The sequence below is a fragment of the Crocodylus siamensis genome, chromosome 15, assembly GCF_052110815.1.
Source record: "Crocodylus siamensis isolate JL-2025a chromosome 15, ASM5211081v1, whole genome shotgun sequence".
Classification (NCBI taxonomy): Eukaryota; Metazoa; Chordata; order Crocodylia; family Crocodylidae; genus Crocodylus; species Crocodylus siamensis.
Window position 1 is genome coordinate 49,063,967 of NC_143409.1, and position 25,209 is coordinate 49,089,175.

The 25,209-nt window shown below is 48.2% G+C and overlaps 1 protein-coding gene across 1 annotated transcript in view; it reads right to left on the minus strand.

Moving 5' to 3' along the window:
- The window catches only part of LOC149852671 (immunoglobulin superfamily member 3-like), a 76,380-nt gene extending 53,073 nt beyond the window's left edge, over window positions 1-23,307 (minus strand). The window contains exons 1-2 of the mRNA XM_090028399.1: window positions 23,043-23,307; window positions 782-1,129 (exon numbers count right to left, since the gene is read on the minus strand). Of these exons, the coding sequence (XP_089884525.1) occupies window positions 782-1,129; window positions 23,043-23,307 (613 nt within the window). The remainder of the gene's footprint in view (window positions 1-781; window positions 1,130-23,042) is intronic.
- Between the last annotated feature and the right edge of the window lie 1,902 nt (window positions 23,308-25,209).

The following is a 25,209-nucleotide window of genomic DNA, read 5'->3' on the forward strand; positions in this document are numbered from 1 at the left end:
AAAAAGAGAGGTGTAAACTGTGGAGTACATCATCATGTATAACACAACACATACTTTGTTCCATTTCAAGGCAAACTAAATGCATTTCTGTTATGCGGGGGGCCGGGGGCTGGGGAGCAATATATTTTTCAGATAAGGTTCAAAGCCACAAAACCAAAGTAACTGTTATAAAGCATCAAACGAGTGAACCTTTTATATAAAGTTAAAAAACACCCACAACCAACTAGGCAAAAAATATCAAAATAATCCAAAGATATTGTGTAATTCTCCCTGTCATCATTCCAGCTGAATTTATGTCATTTATTCAGATTCATATGACAAAATCTAGCCTTCTTCAGTGTCTTGATGGTCCCTCTGAAACTTCACTGTCAGGCATTTCTTTTCCTGAGTTCCTAGGACCGCCCCCAACTGAAGGTATTTATTTAGAGCGAGAAAAAAACCAATCTGCAGGGCTGTGAATTAGACGTGAGACATTGCCAAAAACAACTGAGACAGCAGCATTGCAGGAGGAAGAATACTTTAAGGAGTGGAAGAGCAAGACCCTTCGAAAGGAGAGTGGGTTGTTGATACCTATGGCGTGGAGTGTAATAAGAAGGAGTCTGGGGCAGGATAATGAGCCATGAAGTCTATGGACTCCCCCAGTGAGGCCTGGATGTAAATGCTGCTGCCTCACCAAGGCATTTGACTTGAGTCTAGATGGACTCAAGGCAGGGTGCACCTGCATTAGTGTCCCCATCCTGGATCTGCCTCCTGACACATATTCCTCATTTCATCCACTCACCAGTCTGGCTCTGGTTCCTCCCTGTAATGCTCAGCATGGTGCCCTCTCCCAGCCCGATCCGCTCCCAGTTTATTTGGACACAGCACCGGTAGAGGCCAGAGTCCCGCTCCTCCAGGGCTGAGATCATCAACGTGGCCTCCCCAAGTTTGTGCTGCTCTGGGGGGGACATCTGGAGCCGCCCCCTGTGGAACGGGTGGTGAGGATTCAGCGTGAAGTCCCCAACAGCTCCCCAGAACCAGAGCACATATGTTGGCTCCATCTCATGGTTCTCAAAAGTGCATTTCAGGCTCACATTTTTCCCAGCCGTCACATTGAGAGATTTTGGATCCTGAGAGACTCTAAAGACATCTAGAAAATGAGAGAGAGACAGACAAAGTCAGAACCCGAAAGACCTCAGGGCAACAAAGCGGGTGAGGCTTGGTGTTTAATAGGATTCCCCCCCCACCCGCAGCAATCCCCGCTTTTAATAATGCACCATTTCTGACTGAAAAATAGCCTCCCTCTTCCCCTTCCAACACCTTGATCCATCCATTTCTGTCCATTTTCCTCTCCCTTTCTGTTCCCAGTTCATTCACCTCCTCACAGAGATCTATCCCACAATTTCTCTGTCCCTCTTCCAGCAGAGCACACTGAGCGGGGATTGCACAGCAATCTTCCAAACTCTGAAGGGTGATGCTAGAGGGGATGGCAAGAGGGTTTTCTCGGTGGCCATAGGAGACAGGCTAGGAGCAGTGGCCTCAAGCTGCAGTAGGAAACATTTAAGCTGAGGGTGTAAAGGCACTGAACTTTTTTACTCTTCAGGTCAGCAGCAAACTTACCTGTTCTCTGGTTCCACGTATCTCTATTCGTGGTCCAAGCTTTGCTACAGTCATCTTCGATTGCTGCACCATCTTTGTTTGAGTGGAGGAGGAAAAATCACAGATTACTTAGTGAACTCCATAATGAGAGAGGAGAATTCAGCCAGCATGGGCACGCGGGTGGGCCATTGTGGGCTGAAATGCAGTCCAGATTAGTCTGTCTGTATTTCCAGGTCTCAGACTGCCTGTGAGCTGTGTGTAGAGAAAGTGAATGGAGAGACGGCAGTCTGTGAAGGCAGGGAGGGAGAGACATCTGAAGAGGAAGAGAGGATTGAGAGATGAACCCACGGGCAGAGAAGGCCAGAATGCCAAATGGGCAGATGGACACTGCTCCAGGCGGAGTGATGGAAGGAATCAGCTGCGTCTAGATGGAGTTGGTAGACAAGGAGAGAAAAAAAATGACAGGAACAAAGAAGAAAAATCTGGGTGGGTGGGTAAGTTGATGGGATGTATGGGGATGGAGGGAGGGCTGGGAGGGTCGTATGGGAAGGGAAGGATGAATGAAATAGCTACAGAATCAAAATAAATGGATTATTTGAGCAGCAAAGAGAAGTAAGGACACTGCCAACGCTTAGTTGGCTGGATAGATTAGCTATCAAAGGGATCTGGGTGAATAGATGGAAAAGACAAAGGAGAGATTGCAGAGAAGGCAGAGTGGGTGGATAGATAGGGAAGAGATGCGAATGTGTAGAGAGAAAGGGTTGGATCCATGCAAAGCTGAGCTGACTGTAGGCAGGGAGGGATGCTGAGCTTTAGGTGGGTGCAGCTGGGTCTGGAGGAGAGTTGGGCAGTGCCCAGGACAGTGGCAAAGCTTTCCCCACCTACCTGCTCCCCCAGGGAGTAGGAAAAGGGTGATGAGAAGAAGGGTAGAAACCAGTGCTGGCAGCACCTGCATGCTCCCCACTCTCTGAATGATGCTGCAGGGCTCCTCAGCTCTGCCTTGTCCGTCCCTGGAAGCATCACCCCGCCTGGGGAGGGTAGTGGAAAGATGTGTGGTTGGAGCGTCTGCTCTCACTTCAGAAACAGGCAAGAGATGTGGCCGGACAAGGAGGAGGGACTGTGCATTCAAGCATATGAAGGGTTGTTTATGTGTTCACAGAGCTGTGCGTAAGGCATCCATCAGCACTGTGCCAGAACACAGACTCACCTGTGTGTCCTGGCCCCCAGACTCCCTACAGCTGAAAAGGACTCATGGGTTCGCATACTAGATCATAGGTGGACATGGATGCATGGATGGGCAGTTGAAGCAACTGGGGATAGATGGATGTATCAAAGGACGGGGGTGGGGATGCATAGATGGATGGAGTTTCTGGGGATGGATGCACGCATGCCAAGAGGAGTGTGGGAATGGGTGGGGGGATGAAGGAAGTATATGGTGATGGGAGTATGGCATGTTGGAGGGTTGTGCAAAATCTTGCAAGGAGTTAGGAGATAATAGGATGCCTGCCACTTTCCCATGGCATTGAAAAGGCTCCTGCCCTATTCTCCACCCACCCATGACCCACTTCTGATCTATTCACAGATAATTACCACCCATCTCTCTGCCCCTAGTTTAACAGCAGCATTTGCCTCTCCTACATTATATCCATCCTTGGGTCCTCAGTCCCTGTGTCTCCCTCTTCTTTCCCTGTGAGTGGCAAGAAGACACTGGCGTGTCTATGCATCCAGCTCTCGTTCTCACAACAGTACGTCATTCTTTACAAGTACTTCTTGGCTGTTTTTCATCCAGCTTGGATGGCCTTTGGGGGACAACATGGTGCAGTTGGGGACATCAGGCATCGGGGGAGTGGCAGGCCCCTGGCGCAGGGTACTGGTGCAGCACCATTTCAATCCATCATTGTGTTCAAGTAGGGTTACCAAAACAGGAACTTGGTTTTGTTTTCCAGCAAACTTTTTATTTTTTTTATGGCTGATAAATTAAACCCTTACTTTTGAACCCAGCCCTTCGGAGCGGGGCCTGTCAGCAGAGCCAGGGCCTGCTCAAAGAGTTACATGAGCATTATGTAACCGGATACTTGTTAGAAAGAAAAAGTATCAGTAAAAACTAAAAACTTTGAGATGGTCATTAAAATGAGGTTTTGGGTTGTAACCCTGCTGCCCACAAGCTCCCATCCCCTGCCCCCATAATGACCTCCAGGAGCAGGTGAGACCTTCTCTTTGGAGAAAATCACGCTCCCAGCTCACTCCGAAGAGATGTAGGCCAGTTCCCAAATGGGTAAATAGTGTAATGATTTTTACCAAAACATATTAAGTGAGCCTTTCTTTTCAAAATGTTGATCGATTCAAATTTATGGACCGTTCCTATTTTTTAACCTTTTTGAAAAGTCACTGATTTCCACAGCACCTGCTCTCTCAATTTTGGGGTATGGCTGGGATCCAAAGACTATTCTGGACAAAGGGCTGGTGGGCAGGAGAAAACAACATGCCCCACTTGAGAGCCAAACATCTGTAGCTCAGGGACAAGGACTGGGACAGCAGCACTGGTGTCAGCAGGAAATTCGGTGCCCAGGGCGAACCCTGCTGGGGACAGGCGCCAAGATCAGGCGCAGCAGTGCAACAGTCTTATTCATGCCAGGAACTCCTTTTCCTGCCCTGGCTGTTGCTCATAAAGTGCTTGCAGCATTGGACCATGCTGCAGTTCCCAACATGGCAATGGGGCCAGGGTGCAGACTCTCTGGAGTTAGGGGTGAGTCTGGGATCCAGCCTATCGTGGTGCCTAAAGAAGTCCATTTCTCACACCACCCTACTTAGGATATGAGATCATGGGAATGATGCTGGAGAAGACTGTGGGAGAATTATCCCTGGACCCTACAAAGAAATGAACCCCCATTGGGGAAGAAGGAAGTGACTGACCATGAAATTTTTGAGTTATTGTCAAGGTGCTCAAGAATGGCAGAATTGGTTTTATGAGTCTGAACAAGTCATGGACCTTTAACTGTAATAGCCACAGGAGAAATGGCACAATGTCTTGTGCAGAAAAGGACCCAGGGGTGACACTGGACACTAAGTTGAATATGAATAAATAGTGTGCCCTTGTTGCCAAGCAGCAGAGGGATGGGAGACAGGGTGCTGAGAAAATCCAGCCACAAAGGGGTGGGAGTGGGGGGATAGGCAAGGGACAAAAGAAAACGTGGTCTTATCTCTTGCCTGCCGTGACAGTGATGTGGAGAACAAATTTAAGACAATCTTCCCTTAAGTAGATTCTCTACATATATAATTATTAAGAACTTATAATTTTCCATGTGTAGAAACTAATTATTAACCAAACATCTTCAGTTGGGGGTAGACTTGGATTCAATGAAATATTGCAGATCGTGGCTTTTTTGGCAACACCTCTTAATAGTGGACACTGGAAGTTGCTGTAGTTACAAGCTCAGCTTAACGCCTTAGCTCTGAAGAGCAGTTTCATAGTTTCTCGGGTCAGAAGTGACCTGAACAGATCGTCACGTCCAACCCGCGGCCCTGGGCAGGAAAGACCCCCTTAGCTCTCCCCAAGTGCCAGTGTTGTGCTCCTTGCCACCCTCTGCCAACCTCACAACCTGTTGGTCAGCCATGATTTTTAGGGTATTTTTAGGATAAAGGGAGCAACAGAGATTGAACAGGAGACGTGACTTTTATTATTCATGCAGAAGAGAATTAGAGAGAAACTCCTGTGGGGAGATCACCACACTCTCGCTATTTGTCTTGTTTTTTCAGCTCTCCACATTCACTTGTATTATGCTAGTGCAAGCAGAGTCTGCAGCCTTTCAGCTGCTCCTCTAACTCCGTGTTTCTGATGCACTTGCTGCTTGTTTCTTCAAGTGGTAAGTCCTGCCTTGCTCTCTTCTGTGGCCCCGGACTGAGTGAGGGCACAGTGGCCATATTGGGAGAGAGATGAGAGGTTAATATCAGTGGATCTAGACTATCCACAAATCAAGGGGTTGCTGATGGCATGGGTCAGGCGTTGCCTTGCCGCACCTCTGAACTGACCCCCACTGGGATCCAGAGAGGTTCTCCCAGAATGATGCTCCCTGTTGGCGCTTCCGTGATGGGATGTGTCAGGCTGGGATGATCTTCTCGATCATAGCAGCAGGCACCCTGGGTGTCAGAGGCAGATGGAGCCATTTTAGAGGCTCTCTCTGCTTTCCTATATGAATATATGTGTGTGTGTGTGTGTGTGTGCAAATGGGGTTGTGGTGGGAGACAGGGGTCTCTGGGGCTGCGTGCACCTGGGTAGAGGTGTATGCTGTGTTCAGCTCTATATCTCTGTTCAGCTCTATGCACATCTCCCAGCCTGACTTAGATCTGCAGCCCTGAGCACGGATCTTGAACACTTGGGGAAACTTTCCGGATACATCCTGTATTTGCCTGAAAGCTAGTTTTGGAGGCCACCAAGTGCAGGAGTGGCCAGGCTGCAGTTCTGCAGAGAAGGACCTGGAGGTCCTCTGGGTGTGATGGAGCTGTCAGAGGTCTATGGTGCCGTTTTGGAGTCTCTCTCCATTATGCAATTATGGATATATATCAATGTGTGTGCAGCTGGGTTTGCGGTGGGAGGCAGGGGTCTCTGGGGCTGTGTGCACCTGGGTAGAGGGGTATGCTGTGTGTGTGTGTGTGTGTGTGTGTGTGTGTGTGTATTTGTGTGTTCGGCTCTATGCACATCTCCCAGCCTGACTTAGATCTGTAGGTCTGAGCACACATCTGGAACAGCTGGGGAAACTTCCCAGATTCGTCCAGGGTTTGCCTGAAAATGGTATTTTTGCAGGTAGCCAAATGCAGACACTCAACCTGTGGAAGAACTGGCCTGGCCGTGTCTCTTGTGTAAAGGACCTGAGGGTTCCAGTAGATGAGATATCCGTATCCACTGTCCTGCTTTAATTTATGATGATCCGCTACATCATCTGCACCTCCTTTTCAAAATGCTAGATTGACCCATGGACATGTGTAAAATGGCTGTGTTGCTCCTGTTTTCAGGAAAACCCTGGTGCAATCCAGGGGTGGTTCAGGGGAGCAGGCAGAGGGGGAGGGGGTTCAGTGGTGCTCTTCTGCCTACAGCTGGAAACAAAGGCAATGTTCCTTGCAGATAGAGCACATGCAGCTTTCTACATTCAGCCCATTTCAAACAGGCCAAGAAATGCATCTGTGGATCCAGGCAGGGTGGCGTTGCACCCTCGCCCGCTTCCCCCCACTTTTGATTCTTGCTTCACTCCAACTTTGGGAGGGGTAGCAGCATTTCTATTCCGGCAGTGCTGACAGACTCAACAGACTACAGGTCTCATTATCATCTTCCTAGGTCTTGCTAATCTCTCTTCACTCCACAGGGGTGAGCGCCCATGTCTTCTCTCATTAATGGCCTTGGGCTGACACTACTCAAACCATTCTTTATCCTACAGCTGTCTATCACACAGTCCTAGCAATGTCTTTCCTCCATTTCCCAGCCCTGCAGACTTTTTGTAGCTCTAGGTAAAACCAGCTAAATTCAGACATGGCGCTACTAACTCCAAAGTAGAAATTCAAATGTATGGCTTAACATAAGCATTCATCAGCAGAATCTGCTTGATCTCCTAAAAAAATGGGCTCACCAAAGCATCTTGCAATGTTACTTTTAATATATCATTCTGCCTTGTGGTCAGCACCTCTGCTGAAGCTGCAGATCAAAGGTTTTATTCATCTACAAATCCAGTGCTCCCAGAGATTCAAATATTGTCACCCTAACAAAGACATCACCCCCGGGCCTCCCACAGGGAAAGCAGGGGAACTATGACAGCCAACGTCCTGCTTCTATATAAATTTCCTGATATAAACTCAAGAGGTACCAGGTAGAGGCCATGATTCCCCTGCTACACAGGAAGGAAACCACCTCCTCTCCCTCCCCCTCCCCCTGCCATTCTGTACCAATCTGAAGAGGGGTAAAATTCCTTTCTGACCCCAAAGATTGCATCGGTTTGACCCTGAGCAGAACGGCAAGACCCTCCAGCCAGAAACTTCTGGCTTTCTGTTGGAGCCTGGCTCTGGGAGAGGTGGGGAACATTGCCAGACCAAGGTGTAGTTTGAAGCCTGCCGTTTTCGAGGCCCTGACATATGTTTGTCAATTTAGTTTTAAGTCAAGAAATTCAATATGTAGGTGTGAGGAGAGGGGAGCAGTTTCTACCTGGGTTTTTTTAAGCCCTACTGGAGAGTCACATGGGATTAAGAAGCCCAGGCAAGGAGATTGCTGCAAATATGTTCTCTGATTGCCAAGGCAGCCTTCCAATTAAATGGGCATCCTTCAGCTGGATTTGAATAGTGTTTAAAATTCATTAGGAAAATAATTAAAATACCTAAAACAAGACAAACCAAAAACCTAGGTTTGGGTTGAATTAAACAGTTTCTGTGGCCCATGTAGGGGCATTTAAATTGCCTCTCATGCAGTCAAATTATAAAGCCGTGTGTTTCGCAACACACTCATTTGGGGTCTGGGTGCAAGGCAGTGCTTGTGTGCATGCGTATACCTGTATTGGGCCCATGGTATGTGGATCAGACTTGCTTTTGTTTCCAGTATCTAAGTGTGCATTTATTTTTTAGCCTCTGTGAGTTTTTATAGACTTTCTGTTTCACAATCTCCCTCGCACCTTGCCTGTACTTTCCTTTTTCTCCTTCTCTACCCAGCCAAAGTCCTCCTCCACAGACCTGCAGCAAAATCTCTGAGTTGTTTGCTGTTCTCCGCCTGCCTGCCCAGACCAGCCCAGATCCCTGCCCCAGTTCTCCCCACAGTCAACCCCTGGGCTGAGTGAGATCTCCTCCCTGGAGACCCCCAAGCTGCCCGTTGACTCCAGCAAGATAGCTGAGCAGAGTGAGGCCTGTTTCCTGCCTCTGTACAGGGAGGAAGGGCAGGGGCCGTGCCTGTGACCACATTTCTCAGCTCCAGGCAGTGGCCAGACATGAAACAGCCGCAAGAGCTAAATGTGAGAAGAAAACACTACGTCAGCCTAACCAAGGACATATTTACTTCAAACCCAACAACAGCCTCCAATGGTGTGAGTATGACACACACATGGGTAGGTCATGGATTTTGAGCAAGAGGTGTGCATGGTGTTTTGCATCCTCACATATAACACAACACATTTTATGCCAGTTCAAGAGAACCTGGATGCTTTACTATTATGCTTGGGGGATGCAGCATTATAGTATTCAGCTGAAGATCAAAGCAGGAAATCAACCTACTTATTGAAAGGTGCGCTGGTTTGCTAAATTATAACATTTAAAAACTACTGTCAGCTCTGACACGACACAGAAAATCACACCCAGACTTTCCACAAAGAAAGCTGGGGAACCAAAGCAGAAAATGTCCTGCTGCTGTAAAAGTCTATTAATATATCTTCAAGACAGGCAGAGCCCATGCCCCTCCCAACTACAGAGGAGGCAAACCTTCCCCCCAAGTCTGCACCAATCTGGCCAGGGGGCAAATTCCTTCCTGACCCCAAAGAGTGCTGTGCTGTGACCCTCAGCAGAGGGGCAAGACCCTCCAGCCAGGATCCTCTCGGCTTGAAGTTGCAGGCGGGCTATGGGAGATGCCAGGAACCTTTCCAGACAGAGAGTTAGTTTGAAGGGTGCTGTTTTGGAGGCCATCAGATGCTTTTACAAGTTGAATTTTAGTTCAGAAAATTTAATGTGTAGTGGGAAGAAGCAGGGCAGGGATTCTACCTGGAATCTCTTGATCCCCAGTGGAGAGTCGTGTGGGGTTAAGGGCCCCAGGGAAGATCACTACAAGTACATTGCCATGTTTCCAAAGCAGCCTTCTAATCAAATGGGCTCACCCAGCTTGATTTCAATATTGCTTAAACTATATTGGGAAAAAAAATAAAATCAACTGCCTAAAACCCCAAGATAACCCCTCCTCTCCTCCCCGCCCCTCCCATCTTCCAGGCTTTGGTTCAATGATCCAATATTGACTTTGATCCAAAGTAGTGGGTTACCCCTCTTGCAGCCAAGCTATAAAGCCAAATGCTGCCACAGTCTGATTTGGGGTCTGGGTCCATGGGTATGTACACGTGTGTGCATGTATCTGTATTGGGTCCATGTATCTCTGGGCAAGTCTTTCCTGGGCCTCTGGTCTCTAGATGTGCATTTGTTTCTTGCCTCTCTGAGTACTTATAGCCTTTCTCTTTCACACTTTTCTTCAGCGCTCACAAATAACTCTCTCTTTTTCTCCCTCTCTATCCGGAAATCTCCAGCCAATGTCCTCCTCCATTCACACGTCAGCAAAACTTTGGATTTCTCTTCTGTCTACCCCAGTGCCCAGCCAAGCCCCAGGTCTCTGCCCTGGCTCTCCCCACAGTGATTCCCTGGCATGGGTGAGATCTCTCTTCTGGAGAACCCAAAGTTTCCACCTGGCACCAGCAAGACACATGAATGGAGGGAGGCCTGTTTCCTGCCTCCATGCAGAGAGGAAGTGCAGGGACCATGCATCTAACCACGTTATCTCCAGGCAGTGACCAGACACAAGACAGCCTTCAGACCAACATGCCACCTGGAAATGCCACCTCGAGCCAACTATGGCGCGGTCCATTTCCAACCTGACAACAGCCCCGTCCCCTGCACCCCGTGGGTGAGCGTGATGCATGCATTTGCAGGTGTAGGATTTGGAAAGGGAGGACTGTAAATGGTGTAGTACCTCATCATATGTAACACTGCACACACGTCTTTCCCGTTCAATAGAAACCAGATGTTTGCTGCTTGGCAAGGGGGTACAGGGGGCACCAATACATTATTCAGCTGAGGACCATTTATTACAATGATTTTCAATAACCAGTACTTTTTTGGAGCCTTCAGTTTTTGAATAAGTCAAGGGAAGAGTGTGGATCAGATACCTAACTGGCATCAAGTAGCCCCACTGAAGGCAGCAGAGCTGATTAACACCAGGTGTGTTGAAGTGGAGGGGGAGAAACCACAGGTTACTAATGTTGCCCTCTGCCCAATCTGACTCCATAGTTTCATAGTTTCTAGGGTCGGAAGAGACCGGAGCAGATGATCTAATCCGACCCCCTGCCATGGCAGGAAACAATACTGGGGTCAAACAACCCCAGCAAGATCTTCATCCAACCTCAAAGTGTTATACTTTTTTTGCGATGGGCCCTCTTAAAAACCCCCACGGTAGGAGCCAGGACCGCCTCTCTTGGAAGTTGGTTCCAGACCCTAGCCGCCCTGACCGTGAAGTAGCGCTTCCTGATATCTAGCCTAAACCTTCCCTCTCCCAGCTTGTGACCACTATTCCTGGTCACTCCTGGCAGTGCATGCACGGGGGAACAGTGACTCCCCCAATGCCCACTGATCCCCCATGACTAGTTTGTAACAGGCCACTAGATCCCCCTCAGCCTTCTCTTTTGGAGGCTGAACAAGTTTCAGGTCCCGTAGCCTCTCCTCATAGGGCCTGCCCTGCTGTCCCTGATAATGTGAGTGGCCCTCCTCTGGACCCTCTCGATGCTGTTCACATCTGGGAGGAGATGTTCCAAACCTAACAAGAAAAGCATCCATGGTCTCCCCAAACTTCCACCAGGTGTGGAGATGCTCAACAAAAGGTGCTGAGGACTTCAGGCCATTTTCTACCTTTCATTTTCTCCAGATCCTTGAGTTGCTTGGAGTCAGTGATGGACGTGGACTCCCACAGAGTCCCTTGGTGATACAAGAGTGTGACTGGTTACACCATGGGGTCAACACAGAGAAGAGGGGTGCGGGGGACATGATAGAGGTCTCTCAAATCACTGCACCAAGCAAAGAGGGAAGTATTGTCCACCAAGTGCAAGAATATTCAGGGTGCCCACTTAAATTAGTGGGTGATAAGTTTAAAACTAAACAAGAAGAAAAAGTCATTGTGCACTTCATAGTCAACAGGTGTACGTATTGCCATAGGAGGTGGTGGAGAGAGGGAGCACATCCAGGTTCAACAAGAGGCTGGATACATTCATGAAGGATAGATCTATTTATGGCTGTTTGACAAAATGGATGGAAATGTTTCCTGTGGCACCTCTAACCCAATGAATGGTGAGATATCGAGTTCAATACTCTCTCTGTATAGCATGCACTTCTGTCACCACGGGAGACACATATTGGGTTCTATGCACCACTAGTCTGACCCAGTGGGCTACTAACTTACTTCTTGTGTTTTTAAATAAGCCCTGGGTTGATCATGGTGACACAGAGAATCTCACCCGAACCTGCCCCAGGTAAAGCAAGGGGACTACAACAGCCTACACCCTGCTTCTATAAAAGGTTTTTAATGTCTGCTCAAGAGATTCCAGGTAAAGACCATGCCCTTTACGTAGGAAGCCAACCACCCACCCTCCAGGATTATACCAATCTGAGCAGGGGGTAAAATTCCTTCCTGACCACAAAGAGGGCAGTTCATCAGACCCTGATTGGAGCAGCAAGACGCTCTAGCTAGGAATCCCTGGTTTGAGTCCCAGCAGGAGCAATGGTGCAGCCCAGTCACCGCCCCTCTGTTGGCTGCTGCCAATACCCAATGCCTCTGAAGAGATTTAAAAACACCCAGAAATATATAGGAGAAATAGGACAAGGGGGCAGTCAAAAAAGAGGCATGGAGAGGGCAACCAGCATTTTTTTAGTTATCTGTATACTTCATTAGTGACCCCTGTTCAAGAAGAGGAAACATGCCAAATCTTTCTCTGCCTCTCTGGCCTCACAGGCCTTGGAGATGAAGACCATCTCCCCCAAGCCCAGCTATATTTACCTTGAGCGTCTAAATCAGGGGTCTACAGACCCTCACCCACAAGGTAATTTTCTCCTGACTTCTGAGTCCAGACCTACCACAGTTATGACCAAAAGGCTGTGGTAAGCTTCCCTGATCTGTTATCTCTGGTTTTCTAGGTCCGGACTCCAGATTCAGCTCCATTCTTCAGCTCTTGAATGGATTCCCACTTCGAGCTGATTTCTGATTGCAGGATCCTGCCCCGGGACTGTGTTATCAACTCAGTGTCTGGATTTCCTTCGGAATCGGGTCTTTAAGCTCCTAAACCCTGACTGAGCCCCTTAGTCCTGTCCATCTTTGGTGGACTAACTACTAGACCAAGACATTTCTTACCTGGCCCTTAAAATCCTCATCGGAAAAATTACCAGGCTTCTCATCTTCACCTCATACTTTTGACCCAATCAGAGTATGTCATGAAGACCTCACAGTCTTTGTCCCCAGAGGTGAACTTCACCTGTGTCCAGGACTGGATCCATTGCAGTGGAGATGTCTCACCTCTCTTTGATGCCTCCTCCTCCCAAAATTTAAAACCAACTGCGTAGGAGTGGGAGCAGCATTTCTACTCCAGCAGTGCTGAGATAGTATATTGACTTCATGACTCATTCTCCTCTCCCTCTTTCCTGATAATCTCTTGCCACTCAATCAGGTAGACTGTCCCTCTCTTATTCTGAAGGGCCTTAATCTTCTGCTGTTGAAACTGTCCTTCTTGTTGCAATGTTGCTCTCTTACCCACACCTGATCGTCTCTCCCTTTTCATTGCCAGCCCTGAAGACTGGTTTTTAGTTCTAGCTAAAAACCTCCATGCAGCAGTGGTTACATAGCGAAAGGTGTAGCAATGACTGATAGGAAAATATGGGAAGTGTTGTCAAGATGGTCAAGAAAGTGGGATTTTGTTTTATGAAACTGAATAAGAGATCAACGTTTCACTATAACAACTATAGGTCTACACCCCATCCATCCCATACACACCCCATCACCTTCCGAAGAAAATGCTTCCATTCATGTCTCCATCCATTTATACATATCCCCTCCATCCCTATATCTATCCAGTCCCACTTGTCCTATCCGTCCATTTGTTCTTCCATCCATTGGTTCTTCAATCCATCAGTACTTCAATCCATCCCCAATTGGCCCCTCCAACCATCCCAACTTATCCCCTCCATCCATCTTCAAGGGCCCACACTTCATCTTTAGACTTTTCCACACAGAAAAGTTTGCTTTGAAGACCTGCTTGTCCATATACAAGGGTGACAAAATGGGCTGGATGCCAAAGTGGTGATTATCATTCCAGCTTTAATGTAGGAACATGTGCAAAATGCATGACTGGTGCCCTGTTCTGGAATGTGGCTGGTAGTAGGATGAGGCATCAGGGCTGGGAATACAGGATCCTTTGCCTGGCACTGAAATATGGCTGGCTTTGAGCTGGGGAATCAGGGCTGGGGATACAAGGACAATATGGACTCCCAGTAACAGCACTGGGATGTGTCTTGCTGCAGGGGTTAAACAAGGTGTCCTTCCCCAACTGTGAGATGTGGCTTCCTCTTGGGTGGAGCAGAGCCAAAAACAGTTGTTCCACATGGCGATGTTGTCTGACAGATCATGGCAAGCTGGGCAGGGAAGCCGCATGCTGACATGTTACCTCTTTGTGGCAGGAGGCTGAAGATGATGGCCAGGGAGAGCAGGACAGCGAAGAGCAGGGAGATGACAGCTCGGTAGTATAGTGGACCTTGGTTGGGACATAGAGAGCAGTCCTCTGAAACGAGCTCTGAAGGAGAGAGAGACTAGAATTACCACCCTATAGCCCAAAGGGAGTCATAGAACCGTAGAGAAGTCCTGGTGGAGCTTGGTCAGCCCTGTCCAAACCATCCCAAGCAAACCTATCATCTAACCTCTTTGTCAAACCATGTCAACACTGACATCGAACAAGACATCATATCTGAATCTGCCACAGGGAAAGCAAATGGACCACAGCAGGCAATGTCCTGCTGCTTTACATTTTTTTCTATAAACACTCAGAAGATCCCAGGGAGATACCACGCGCCCCACTACAGAGGAAGGCAACTCATCCCCAGTCTGTATCAATCTGAAGAAGGCAGAAATGTCTTTCCTGACCCCAAAGACTGCAATGGACTCACCTTGAGCAGAAGTGCCAGACCCTCTAGTAAGGAACCTCTGACATGTTGTTTGAGCCTGGCCCTGGGAGAAGTGCAGAATCTGTCCACACAAAGAAGACATTTGAAGTTTGCCATTTTGGAAGCTGTGAGATGCACTGGCAAATTTAATGCTAATTCAAGAAACTATATGTGCACTGGGGTGGGGCATGGTTTCTATCTAGGATGTCTTGAGCCCTACCGCAGAGTCACATAAGATTAAGAAACCCAAGGAAGAAGATTAACATATATGCTCCAATATTGCTCCAATCTGGGCTCATTCCAATACATTCAAATAGTGCTTAACATTCGTTGGGAAAAACTAACATGCCTAAAACAAGAGAAACAAAAAACCTGAGTTCAGATTCAATTAAATAGTTTATGTGAACCCACCTAATGGAACAAGGGGGCATGCATGCGTGCATGCGTGCGTGTGTGTGTGTGATCCCTACCCTGGTTCTCCCCAAAGTGAGCCCCTGGGATGGGGAAGATCTCTCCTCTGTTGAGCCCCAAGCTCCAAGCTTATTCCAGCAAGATACATACATGGAGAGAAGCCTGTTTCCTGCCTCCATGAAGAGAGAATGTGCCGGGCCATGCGCCTAACTATTTTACTCAGCTTCAGACAGTGACCAGACATGAGAGAGCCCTGAGAGCAACACACCAGTTGGAAACACGCCCTCAAACTAACCAGGGACGTGTTCATGTCAAACTCAACAACAGCCCCTCAACAGTGATTATGACATGTGCACAGATGTGTCTAGGATTCTGAAAAGCAGGGTTCAGATTGTGAGGTGTATCATCACATATAATGCAACATATATTTTGTTTCAGTTTAAGAGGAACCAGATGCTCTGCCATTATGCTAGGAGGGGCCTTCATACTACACTTGATCTGAGCCTTCAGGAGGCCCAAAGCAAAAACCAGTGTAACTACTGAAAGGTACATTGCCTTGCTAGATTACATGTAAAGTTTAAAAAAGAAAAACCACCACTAACCAAGCAAGAAATGGGGAAAGTAATCCAAATACCTGGTGTCATTCATCCTCTAGTCATGCCAGTTAAATGTATGTCTCTTCTTCAGATTCACAAAACAAAATCTAGCCCTCTTCACTGTCTTGACAGTCCCTGCAATACTTCAGTGTCTATTTTTTTATACCCGAGTTCATATAACCACCCCAAGAGAAGGCTTTTAGCTAGACATAAAAAAACAGACTGCAGAACTGTGCAACAGAAGTTCGACATTGCCAAAAATGGCTGAAGACAGCCACATTGCAGGAGGAAGGATAATTTGAAGAGAGGAAGATCAAGACCCTTCAAAAGAAGAGAGGGGTATTTACACCTATGGAGTGGAGACAGCTTACTATGGATCTGGGGCAGGATAGTGAGCAATGAAGTCAATGGACCTTTTCAGCAATGCTTGGATATAAACGCCACTGCCCCACCACACAGTTGGTTTCAATCCAGCACAACTAAAAGAAGGGGTGCAACTGCACAACTGCCCCCATCCTGGATCTGCCTCCTGTCACATTCCTCATTTAATCCCACTCACTGGTCTGGCTCTGCTTCCTCCCCGTAACGCTCAGCATGGTGCTGTCTCCCAGCCCAATTCTGAACTTGGTAAGCCCAAAGTTTCCCCAGGGGGCATCAATGGAATCAGAGTTGGGTCCTGATCTTGAGTCCTGTCACTCTGGGTAAATCCAGAGTGACACCAGCTGAGCCAGGTTGACCCAGTGTAGCTCTTGGGGTTTCTTGTGAATCTGGATTCACCCTCTTGATGTCTGTAGACTTAAGACCTGATTCTAATCTCAGTGACCCCCAATTGATGTCAGCAGAGTTGGGGTGAGGGTCAGCACCCCTCAGTGGCCCATGGTAGAGACTATCCACAAATCAAGGGCTTGCTGATGGCATGGGTCAGGCGTTGCCTTGTTGCACCTCTGAACCTACCCCCACTGAGATCCAGAGCAGCTCTTCCAGATTGATGCTCCCTGTTGAGGCTTCTGTGATGGGATGATGTTCGAGCTGGAATGATCTTCTCGATCATAGCAGCAGGCACCCTGGGTATCAGAGGCCTATGGAGCCATTTTGGGAGACTCTTTCTGCTTTTCAATTATGAATATATATGTGTGTATGTGCAAGTGAGGTTGTGGTGGGAGACAGGGGTCTCTGGGGCTGTGTGAACCTGGGTAGAGGTGTATGCTGTGTTCAGCTCTATATCTGTGTTCAGCTCTATGCACTTCTCCCAGCCTGACTTAGATGTGTAGCCCTGAGCACAGATCTTGAACAGTTGGGGAAACTTTCCAGATACATCCTGTATTTGCCTGAAAACTAGTTTTGGAGGCCACCAAATATCTTGACGTCATATAATGTCATATATCTTGACTTCAAAAAAGCCTTTGATCCAGTACCCCATGATCACCTCTTGGCAAAACTGGGCAAATGTGCCTTAGGTCCACCACAATCCATTGGCTGGGAACTTGGCTTCATGGTTGGCCCCAGAGGGTGGTAATTGATGGCAGTCACTCATCATGGTGTCCTGTGACCAGTGGGGTCTCCCAAGGCTCTGTTCTTGGACCCATATTGTTCAACATCTTCATTAATGATGTGGACACTGGAGTCAGGAGCGGACTGGCCAAGTTTGCCGATGACACCAAACTTTGGGGCAAAGCATCCACACCAGAATATAGGTGGGTGATCCAGGCTGATCTGGACAGGCTCAGCAAATGGGCGGATGAGAACCTGATGGTGTTTAACACCAAAAAATGCGATTCTCCACCTTGGGAGGAAAAACCTGCAGCATCCTTATAGGCTTGGCAGTGCTACGCTGGATAGCACTATGGAAGAAAGAGACTTGGGGGTCATCATTGACCACAAGATGAACATGAGCCTGCAATGCGATGCTGGGGCTAGTAAAGCGACCAAAACGCTGGCTTGCATCCATAGATGCTTCTCAAGCAAATCCCGGGACGTCATTCTCCCCTTGTACTCAGACTTGGTGAGGCCGCAGCTGGAGTACTGCATCCAGTTTGGGGCTCCACAATTCAAAAAGGATGTGGAGAAGCTTGAGAGAGTTCAGAGAAGAGCCACATGCATGATCAGAGGTGAGGAAGACAGACCTTACAATAACAGGCTGAGAGCCATGGGGCTCTTTAGCCTAGAAAAGTGCAGGCTCAGGGGTGATGTGGTGACCATCTATAAGTTTATCAGGGGTGACCACCAGGATCTGGGGGAGCATTGTTTCACCAGGGCACCCCAAAGGATGACAAAGTTGAACGGTCACAAAATCCTGCGAGACCGTTTCAGGCTGGACATAAGGAAGAATTTCTTTACTGTCCGAGCCCCCAAGGTCTGCCTGCCATCGGAGGAGGTTCAAGCACCCGCTTCAAGAGCAAATTGGATGCTTATCTTGCTTGGATCCTATGACCCCAGCTGACTTCCTGCCAGCAGATGCATGACAAACAGAACCCATAGGTGATACTTCCCCTCTATCGGGTGCTGGTCAGACCACAGCTGGAGTACTGTGTGCAGTTTTGGCCGCCGCAATTCAAGAGGGATGTGGATAACCTGGAGAGGGTCCAGAGAAGGGCCACTTATATGGCTAAGGTCTTGCAGGCCAAGCCCTACGAGGAGAGACTAGAGCACCTGGACCTCTTCAGCCTCCGCAAGAGAAGGTTGAGAGTCGACGTTGTGGCTGCCTATCAATTCATCATGGGGGGCAGAAGAGAATTGGTGAGGCTCTACTCACCAAGGCGCCTCTGGGGGTCACAAGAAATAATGGCCATAAGCTAGCAGAGAGCAGATTTAGACTGGACATTAGGAGGAACTTCCTCACAGTTAGAGAGGCCAAAGTCTGGAATGGGCTCCCAAGGGAGGTGGGGCTCTCCCCTACCCTAGGGGTCTTCAAGAGGAGGTTGGATGGGCATCTGGCTGGGGTCATCTCAACCCAGCACTTTCCTGTCTATGCAGGGGGTCAGACTTGATGATCTATTGAGGTCCCTCCTGACCCTAATATCTCTGAATCTATGAATGTACCAATCATTCCCCGCCCTCCCCCTGCCAGAACACCCTGTTGTCTGTCTGTATTGGGGCAGAGACAGGATTTGGTAAAGGTGGGTGTGGGGAGTGGCAACCTGTGCTGTAGTGGTAGTTCTGCCCCATCTCCAGCCACCCTCTGCCACCTCCCCCATAGCCACTCTGGGGGGAATAGAGCAGGGAGGAGGGGGTTCAGTGGTGCACTTCTGGCAACAGCTGGAAACAAAGACCATGTTCCTTGCACACAGAGCACACACAGCTCTCTACATTCAGTAGGCCTGTGCGAAGGGGCTAGTATTCACTTTGGATTCAGATTTGGGCCAATTCAGGGGACAGTGATTCAATTTGGTGATTCGAATCAATGTCCTGAAGCATGGAGTCCGGGTCCAGCTCTCTGCTGCAGTGAGCAGGGACTGCCCAAATTGCTGAAGCTCTCTGAATTTTTTCTGAATTGATTTGGAGAACTTTGAATTGATTCACACCTTTTAATTGGTTCCTTTATTCAATTTGGATTTGGAGATTCAGCCATTGAATGAGGCCAAATCTCTTCCTAATTGAATCAGCACCCAAAGCTTTGCACAGCCCTAATGTTCAGCTCATTTCAAACAGGCCAAGAGGCGTACATCCAAATCCAGGGAGGGTGGAGTTGAAACCCCCCCACCACACACAACACTCACACACACCCACACACACACACACACTTTTATTCTTGCTCCACCCAAACTTTGGGAGGGGCATTTCTATTCTGGCAGTGCTGAGAGACTCAATAGACTTCATAGATAATTATCATCTTCCTGGTTCTCGGTAATCATTCTTCACTCCACAGGTGCGAGTGCCCGTCTCTTCACTTTTTAATGGCCTCAATCTGCCACTCTTCAGACCAGTCTTTCTTTTGCAACTGTCTGTCACACGTTCCTAGGAACGTCTTTCTTCCGTTCCGCCTCCCTGCAGACTCTTTATCGCTCTAGAGAAAACCAGCTAGTTTCAGACGTGCTCTTGTTAACTCAGGTGTAGAAATAACTGAGAGTGGAGATCTGAAGGTACCATCACAGTGAAGGCCAGAGTGTGAATAAGCAATGTACATCTAACTGGAATGACTCCAGGACAAAGGACATGATATTTCTGTACTATTTAGACTCTTTTTTGCTTTTGTTGGGTGGATTTTGTCTTTTAACTTTATAATCTATCACCAATTCTTGATAGGATTATATAAAATGTAATGCAAATTCCATTGGCTGTTTTTGGTTTTGAATACTAGTATTAAGCTGAATGCTATAGTGCTAGTCCCCTAGCATATTAGTAAAGGAATATAGGTGCCCTTTAACTGGAGAAAAATGTGTGTCATGCTCTACTAGACTGTGTGCCACCCTGCGTGCAGCCACTGTTTCTAAATCCAAGATCCACCCATGAATGATGCATTTGTTTATAGTCTCAGTGGTTACTACTGTTGGTTTCTGTCTGTATGGCTTAGATAGCACAGAATCATAGAGGACTCGGGCTGGAAGGGACCTCCAAAGGTAATTTCATCCAACCTCCTGTCCAAGGCAGGATCATCCATATCCAAACCATCCTCTAGAAATCCATCACGTAAGCTCTTTGTAAAACTACCATCAGCCGTGACACCACACAAGACGTAACACCTCCACCTGCCACAGGAAAAGCAGGGGAGCCATGCTAGCCAATGCCTTGCTTCTATATAAATTTGCTAATATGTACTCAAGAGGGCCTTGGTAGAGGCTTTGCTCCACCCACTACACAGGAAGGCAAACATCTCCCTTCCCCCACTCCATTCTATACCAATCTGAATAGGGGGTAAAATGCCTTTCTGATCCCAAAGATTTCATCCGTCTGACCCTGATCAGAGAGGCAAGACCCTCCAGCCAGGAACCTTTCCAGACAACAAGGTAGTTTGAAGTCTGCCATTTTAGAAGCCATGAGATGCATTTGCAAATTGAATTTCAAGTCAGGAAATTAAATTTGTAGGCGTGAAGCAGGGATGGGTTTCTACCCAGGATTTCTTGAGCCCTACTGGAGAGTCACATGGGGTTCAGAAGCTCAGGGAAGGAGATCACTGCAGATATGTGCCTATATTGCCAAAGCAAATATGGGTTCTTCAGACAGATTTGAATAGTGTTTAAATACTTTTAAAAAAGATTATTCCATATATCCCAGCAGGAAATTCAGGGCAAAGGGAAACCAGCCATAGTCTCTTTTTATGACCAGGTTACAAAACACCTCAGACACAGGAGCAGGGGTAGGTATCGTTTATTAGACTTCAGGAAGGCCTTCGATACCGTATCCCACCCCATACTGGTGAACAAGTTAAGAGGTTGTGACTTGTGATTACACAGCAGTGGGTGGCAAATTGGCTACAGGGTCATACCCAGAGAGTGGTGGTGGACGGGTCTGACCAGGGTCCTGCAGGGCTCGTCCTTGGACCAATACTCTTCAATGTCTTCATCAGTGACTTGGACGAGGGAGTGAAGTGTACTCTGTTCAAGGTTGCCAATGATACAAAGCTGTGGGGAGAAGTGGACACACCAGAGGGCAGGGAACAACTACAGGCAGACCTCAACAGGTTGGACAAATGGGCAGAAAACAACAGAATGCGATTTAACATGGAGAAATGCAAAGTGCTGCATCTAGGGAGGAAAAATGTCCAGCACACCTACTGCCTGGGAAATGACCTACTCGGCAGCACACAAGCGGAAAGGGATCTCGGAGTCCTAGTGGACTCCAAGATGAACACGAGTCGTCAGTGTGACGAAGTCATCAGCAAAGCTAATGGCATTTTATCATGCCCCAGCAGATGCATGACAAACAGGTCATCTGAACCCAGCACTCTTTCCTGTCTATGCAGGGGGTCGGACTCGATGATCTATTGAGGTCCCTTCCGACCCTAACTTCTATGAATCTATGAACTTCAAACTCCACAATAGCCCCAAACAAGGTGAGTATCACACACACATGGGTGGATCTAGGTTTTTGAACAAAAGAGGTGTATATGGTGTTTTGCATCATCACATATACCACAGCACATTTTATGCCAGTTCAAGGGAAATTGGATGCTTTGCTATTATGCTATAGGGAAGCAGCATTATATTATTCAGCTGCAGATCAAGGCAAGAAACTAATGTAACGATTGAAAGGTACACTGGTTTGCTAGATTATAACATTAAAAAAACACCTACCACCAGCCCTGATACCACACAAGACATCACACTCAGACCTTCCACAGAGAAAGCAGGGGACCATGGGAGAAAATGTCCTGCTTCTGTAAAAGTTTGCAAATATGTCCTCAAGGCAGGCAGAGCCCATCCTCTCCACACACACCCCGCCTACCAAACACTTAATCCTGCACTCCCCAGCCAACATCCTCCTCCACACACACTTTTGCAAAACTTTTGAGTTCTCTCCTGTCCATCCCAGTGCCCAGCCAAGCCCCAGTTCACCTCTGGGGTAGGTTAGATCTCCCCTCTAGAGAATCCCAAGTTTCCATCTGACACCAGCCACATAGATGGATGGAGGGAGGCCTGTTTCCAGCCTCCATGTGTCTAACCACCTTAGCTGCAGGCAGTGACCAGACACGAGACCTCGAGACCAACATACCAGCTGGAAATGCCACTTCAACCCAACCAGGGACCAGTTCCATTGAAACCTGACAAGAGCCAGCCCCCCGACCCCGCCTCGCCAGGGTGAGTATGGTGCACATATTGGTGGGTGTAGCATTTGGAAAAAGAGAGGTGTATAAACTGTGGAGTATATCATCATGTATAACACAACACATACTTTGTTCCATTTCAAGGCAAACTAAATACTTTTCTGTTATGTAGAGGAAGGGGGGGGGGGGCAGCAATATATCTTTCAGATAAGGTTCAAAGCCAAAAAACCAAAGTAACTATTAAAAGGTTCCCTGGTTTGATGCTTTATATGTAAAGTTAAAAAAACGCCCACAACCAACTAGGCAAAAAATAGCAAAATAATCCAAAGATATTGTGTAATTCTCCCTGTCATCATTCCAGTTGAATGTATGTCATTTATTCAGATTCATATGACAAAATCTAGCCTTCTTCAGTGTTTTGATGGTCCCTCTGAAACCTCACTGTCAGGCATTTCCTAGGACCACCCCCAAGTGAAGGTATTTATTTAGAGCAAGAAAAAAACCAATCTGCAGGGCTGTGAATTAGAAGTGAGACATTGCCACAAACGACTGAGACAGCAGCATTGCAGGAGCAAGAATACTTTGAGGAGTGGAAGATCAAGACCCTTCAAAAGGAGAGTGGGTTGTTCATACCTGTGGCGTGGAGTGAAATAAGAAGGAGTCTGGGGCGGGATAATGAGCCGTGAAGTCTATGGACTCCCTCAGCGAGGCCTGGATGTAAATGCTGCTGCCCCACCAAGGCATTTGATTTGAGTCCAGATGCACTCAAGGCAGGGTGCACATGCATTAGTGCCCCCATCCTGGATCTGCCTCCTGACACATATTCCTCATTTAATCCCACTCACCGGTCTGGCTCTGGTTCCTCCCTGTAACGCTCAGCATGGTGCCCTCTCCCAGCCCGATCCGCTCCCAGTTTATTTGGACACAGCACTGGTAGAGGCCAGAGTCCCGCTCCTCCAGGGCTGAGAGCATCAACGTGGCCTCCCCAAGTTTGTGCTGCTCCGGGGGGGACATCTGGAGCCGCCCCTTGTGGGACGGGTGGTGAGGATTCAGCGTGAAGTCCCCAAGCAGCTCCCCAGAACCAGAGCACTTTTGCTTTCTCCATCTCATGGTTCTCAAAAGTGCATTTCAGGCTCACATTTTTCCCAGCTGTCACATTGAGAGATTTTGGATCCTGAGAGACTCTAAAGCCATCTAGGAAATGAGAGAGGGACAGACAAAGTCACACCCCAAAAGACCTCATGGCAACAAAGTAGGTGAGGCGTCGTGTTTGATCAGACTCCCCCCCGCCACCAACAATCCCCGCTTTTAATTACCCACCATTTCTGACTGAAAAATAGCCTCCCTCTTCCCCTTCCAACACCTTGTCCATCCATTTCTGTCCACCCCTCCTTTCCCTTTCTGTTCCCAGTTCCTTCAGCTCCTCACAGAGATCTATCCCACAATTTCTCTGTCCCTCTTCCAGCAGAGCACGCTGAGCGGGCATTGCACAGCAATCTTCCAAACTCTGAAGGGTGATGCTAGAGGGGATGGCAAGAGGGTTTTCTCGGTGGCCATAGGAGACAGGCTAGGAGCAGTGGTCTCAAGCTGCAGTAGGAAACATTTAGGCTGAGGGTGTAAAGGCACTAAAGACTGTCTTACTCTGCAGGTCAGCAGCAAACTTACCTGTTCTCTGGTTCCACGTATTTCTGTTCATGGTCCAAGTTTTGCGACAGTCATCTTGGATAGCTGCACCATCTTTGTTTGAGTAGAGGAGGAAAAATCACAGATTACCTAGTGAACTCCATATTGAGAGAGGAGAATGCAGCCAGCATGGGCACCCGGGTGGGCCATTGTGGGCTGAAATGCAGTCCAGATTAGTCTGTCTGTATTTCCAGGTCTCAGACTGCCTGAGAGCTGTGTGTAGAGAAAGTGAATGGAGAGACGGCAGTCTGTGAAGGCAGGGAGGGAGAGACATCTGAAGAGGAAGAGAGGATTGAGAGATGAACCCATGGGCAGAGAAGGCCAGAATGCCAAATGGGCAGATGGATACTGCTACAGGAGGAGTGATGGAAGGAATCAGCTGGATCTAGATGGAGTTGGTAGACAAGGTGAGAAAGAAGATGAACAGGAACTAGAGAAGAAAAGTCTGGATGGGTGGTTGGGTGGGTTGGACGTTGATGGGCACTGTGGGGACGGAGAGAGGGCTAGGAGGGCAGTATGGGAAGGGCAGGATGAATGAATTTGCTACACAATCAACGTAAATGGATTATGTGAGCAGCAAAGAGAAGCAAGGACACTGCCAAGGCTTAGTTAGCTGGATGGTTTAGCTATTAAAGGGAAATGGGTGAATAGATGGAAAAGAAAAAGGAGAGATTGCAGAGAAGGCAGAGTGGGTGGATAGCTAGGGAAGAGATGCGAATGGGTAGCGATAGGGGGTTGGATCCATGCAAAGCTGAGCTGACTGTAGGCAGGGAGGGATGGTGAGCTTTAGGTGGTTGAAGCTGGGTCTGGAGGACAGTTAGGCAGTGCCCAGGACAGTGGCAAAGCTTCTTACCTACCTGCTCCCCCAGTGATAAGGACAAGGGTAGAAACCAGTGCTGGCAGCAGCTCCATGCTCCACGCTCTCTGAATGATGCTGCAGGGCTCCTCAGCTCTGCCTTGTCTGTCCCCAGAAGCATCACCCCCCCGGCGAGTGCAGCAGAAAGACGTGTGGTTGGAGCCTCTGCTCTCAATTGAGAAACAGGCAAGAGATGTGGCCGGACAAGGAGGAGGGACTGTGCGTTCAAGCGTATGAAGGGTTTTCTTATGTGTTTGCAGAGCTGTGTGAAAGGCATCCATCAGCACTGTGCCAGAACACAGACTCACCTGTGTGTCCTGGCCCCCAGACTCCCCACAGCTGAGAAGGACTCATGGGTTCACATACTAGAGTACAGGTGGGCATGGATGCATGGATGGGCAGTTGGGGCAAATGGGGATAGATGGATGCATGAAAGGATGGGGGTGGGGATGCATAGATGGATGGAGTTTCTG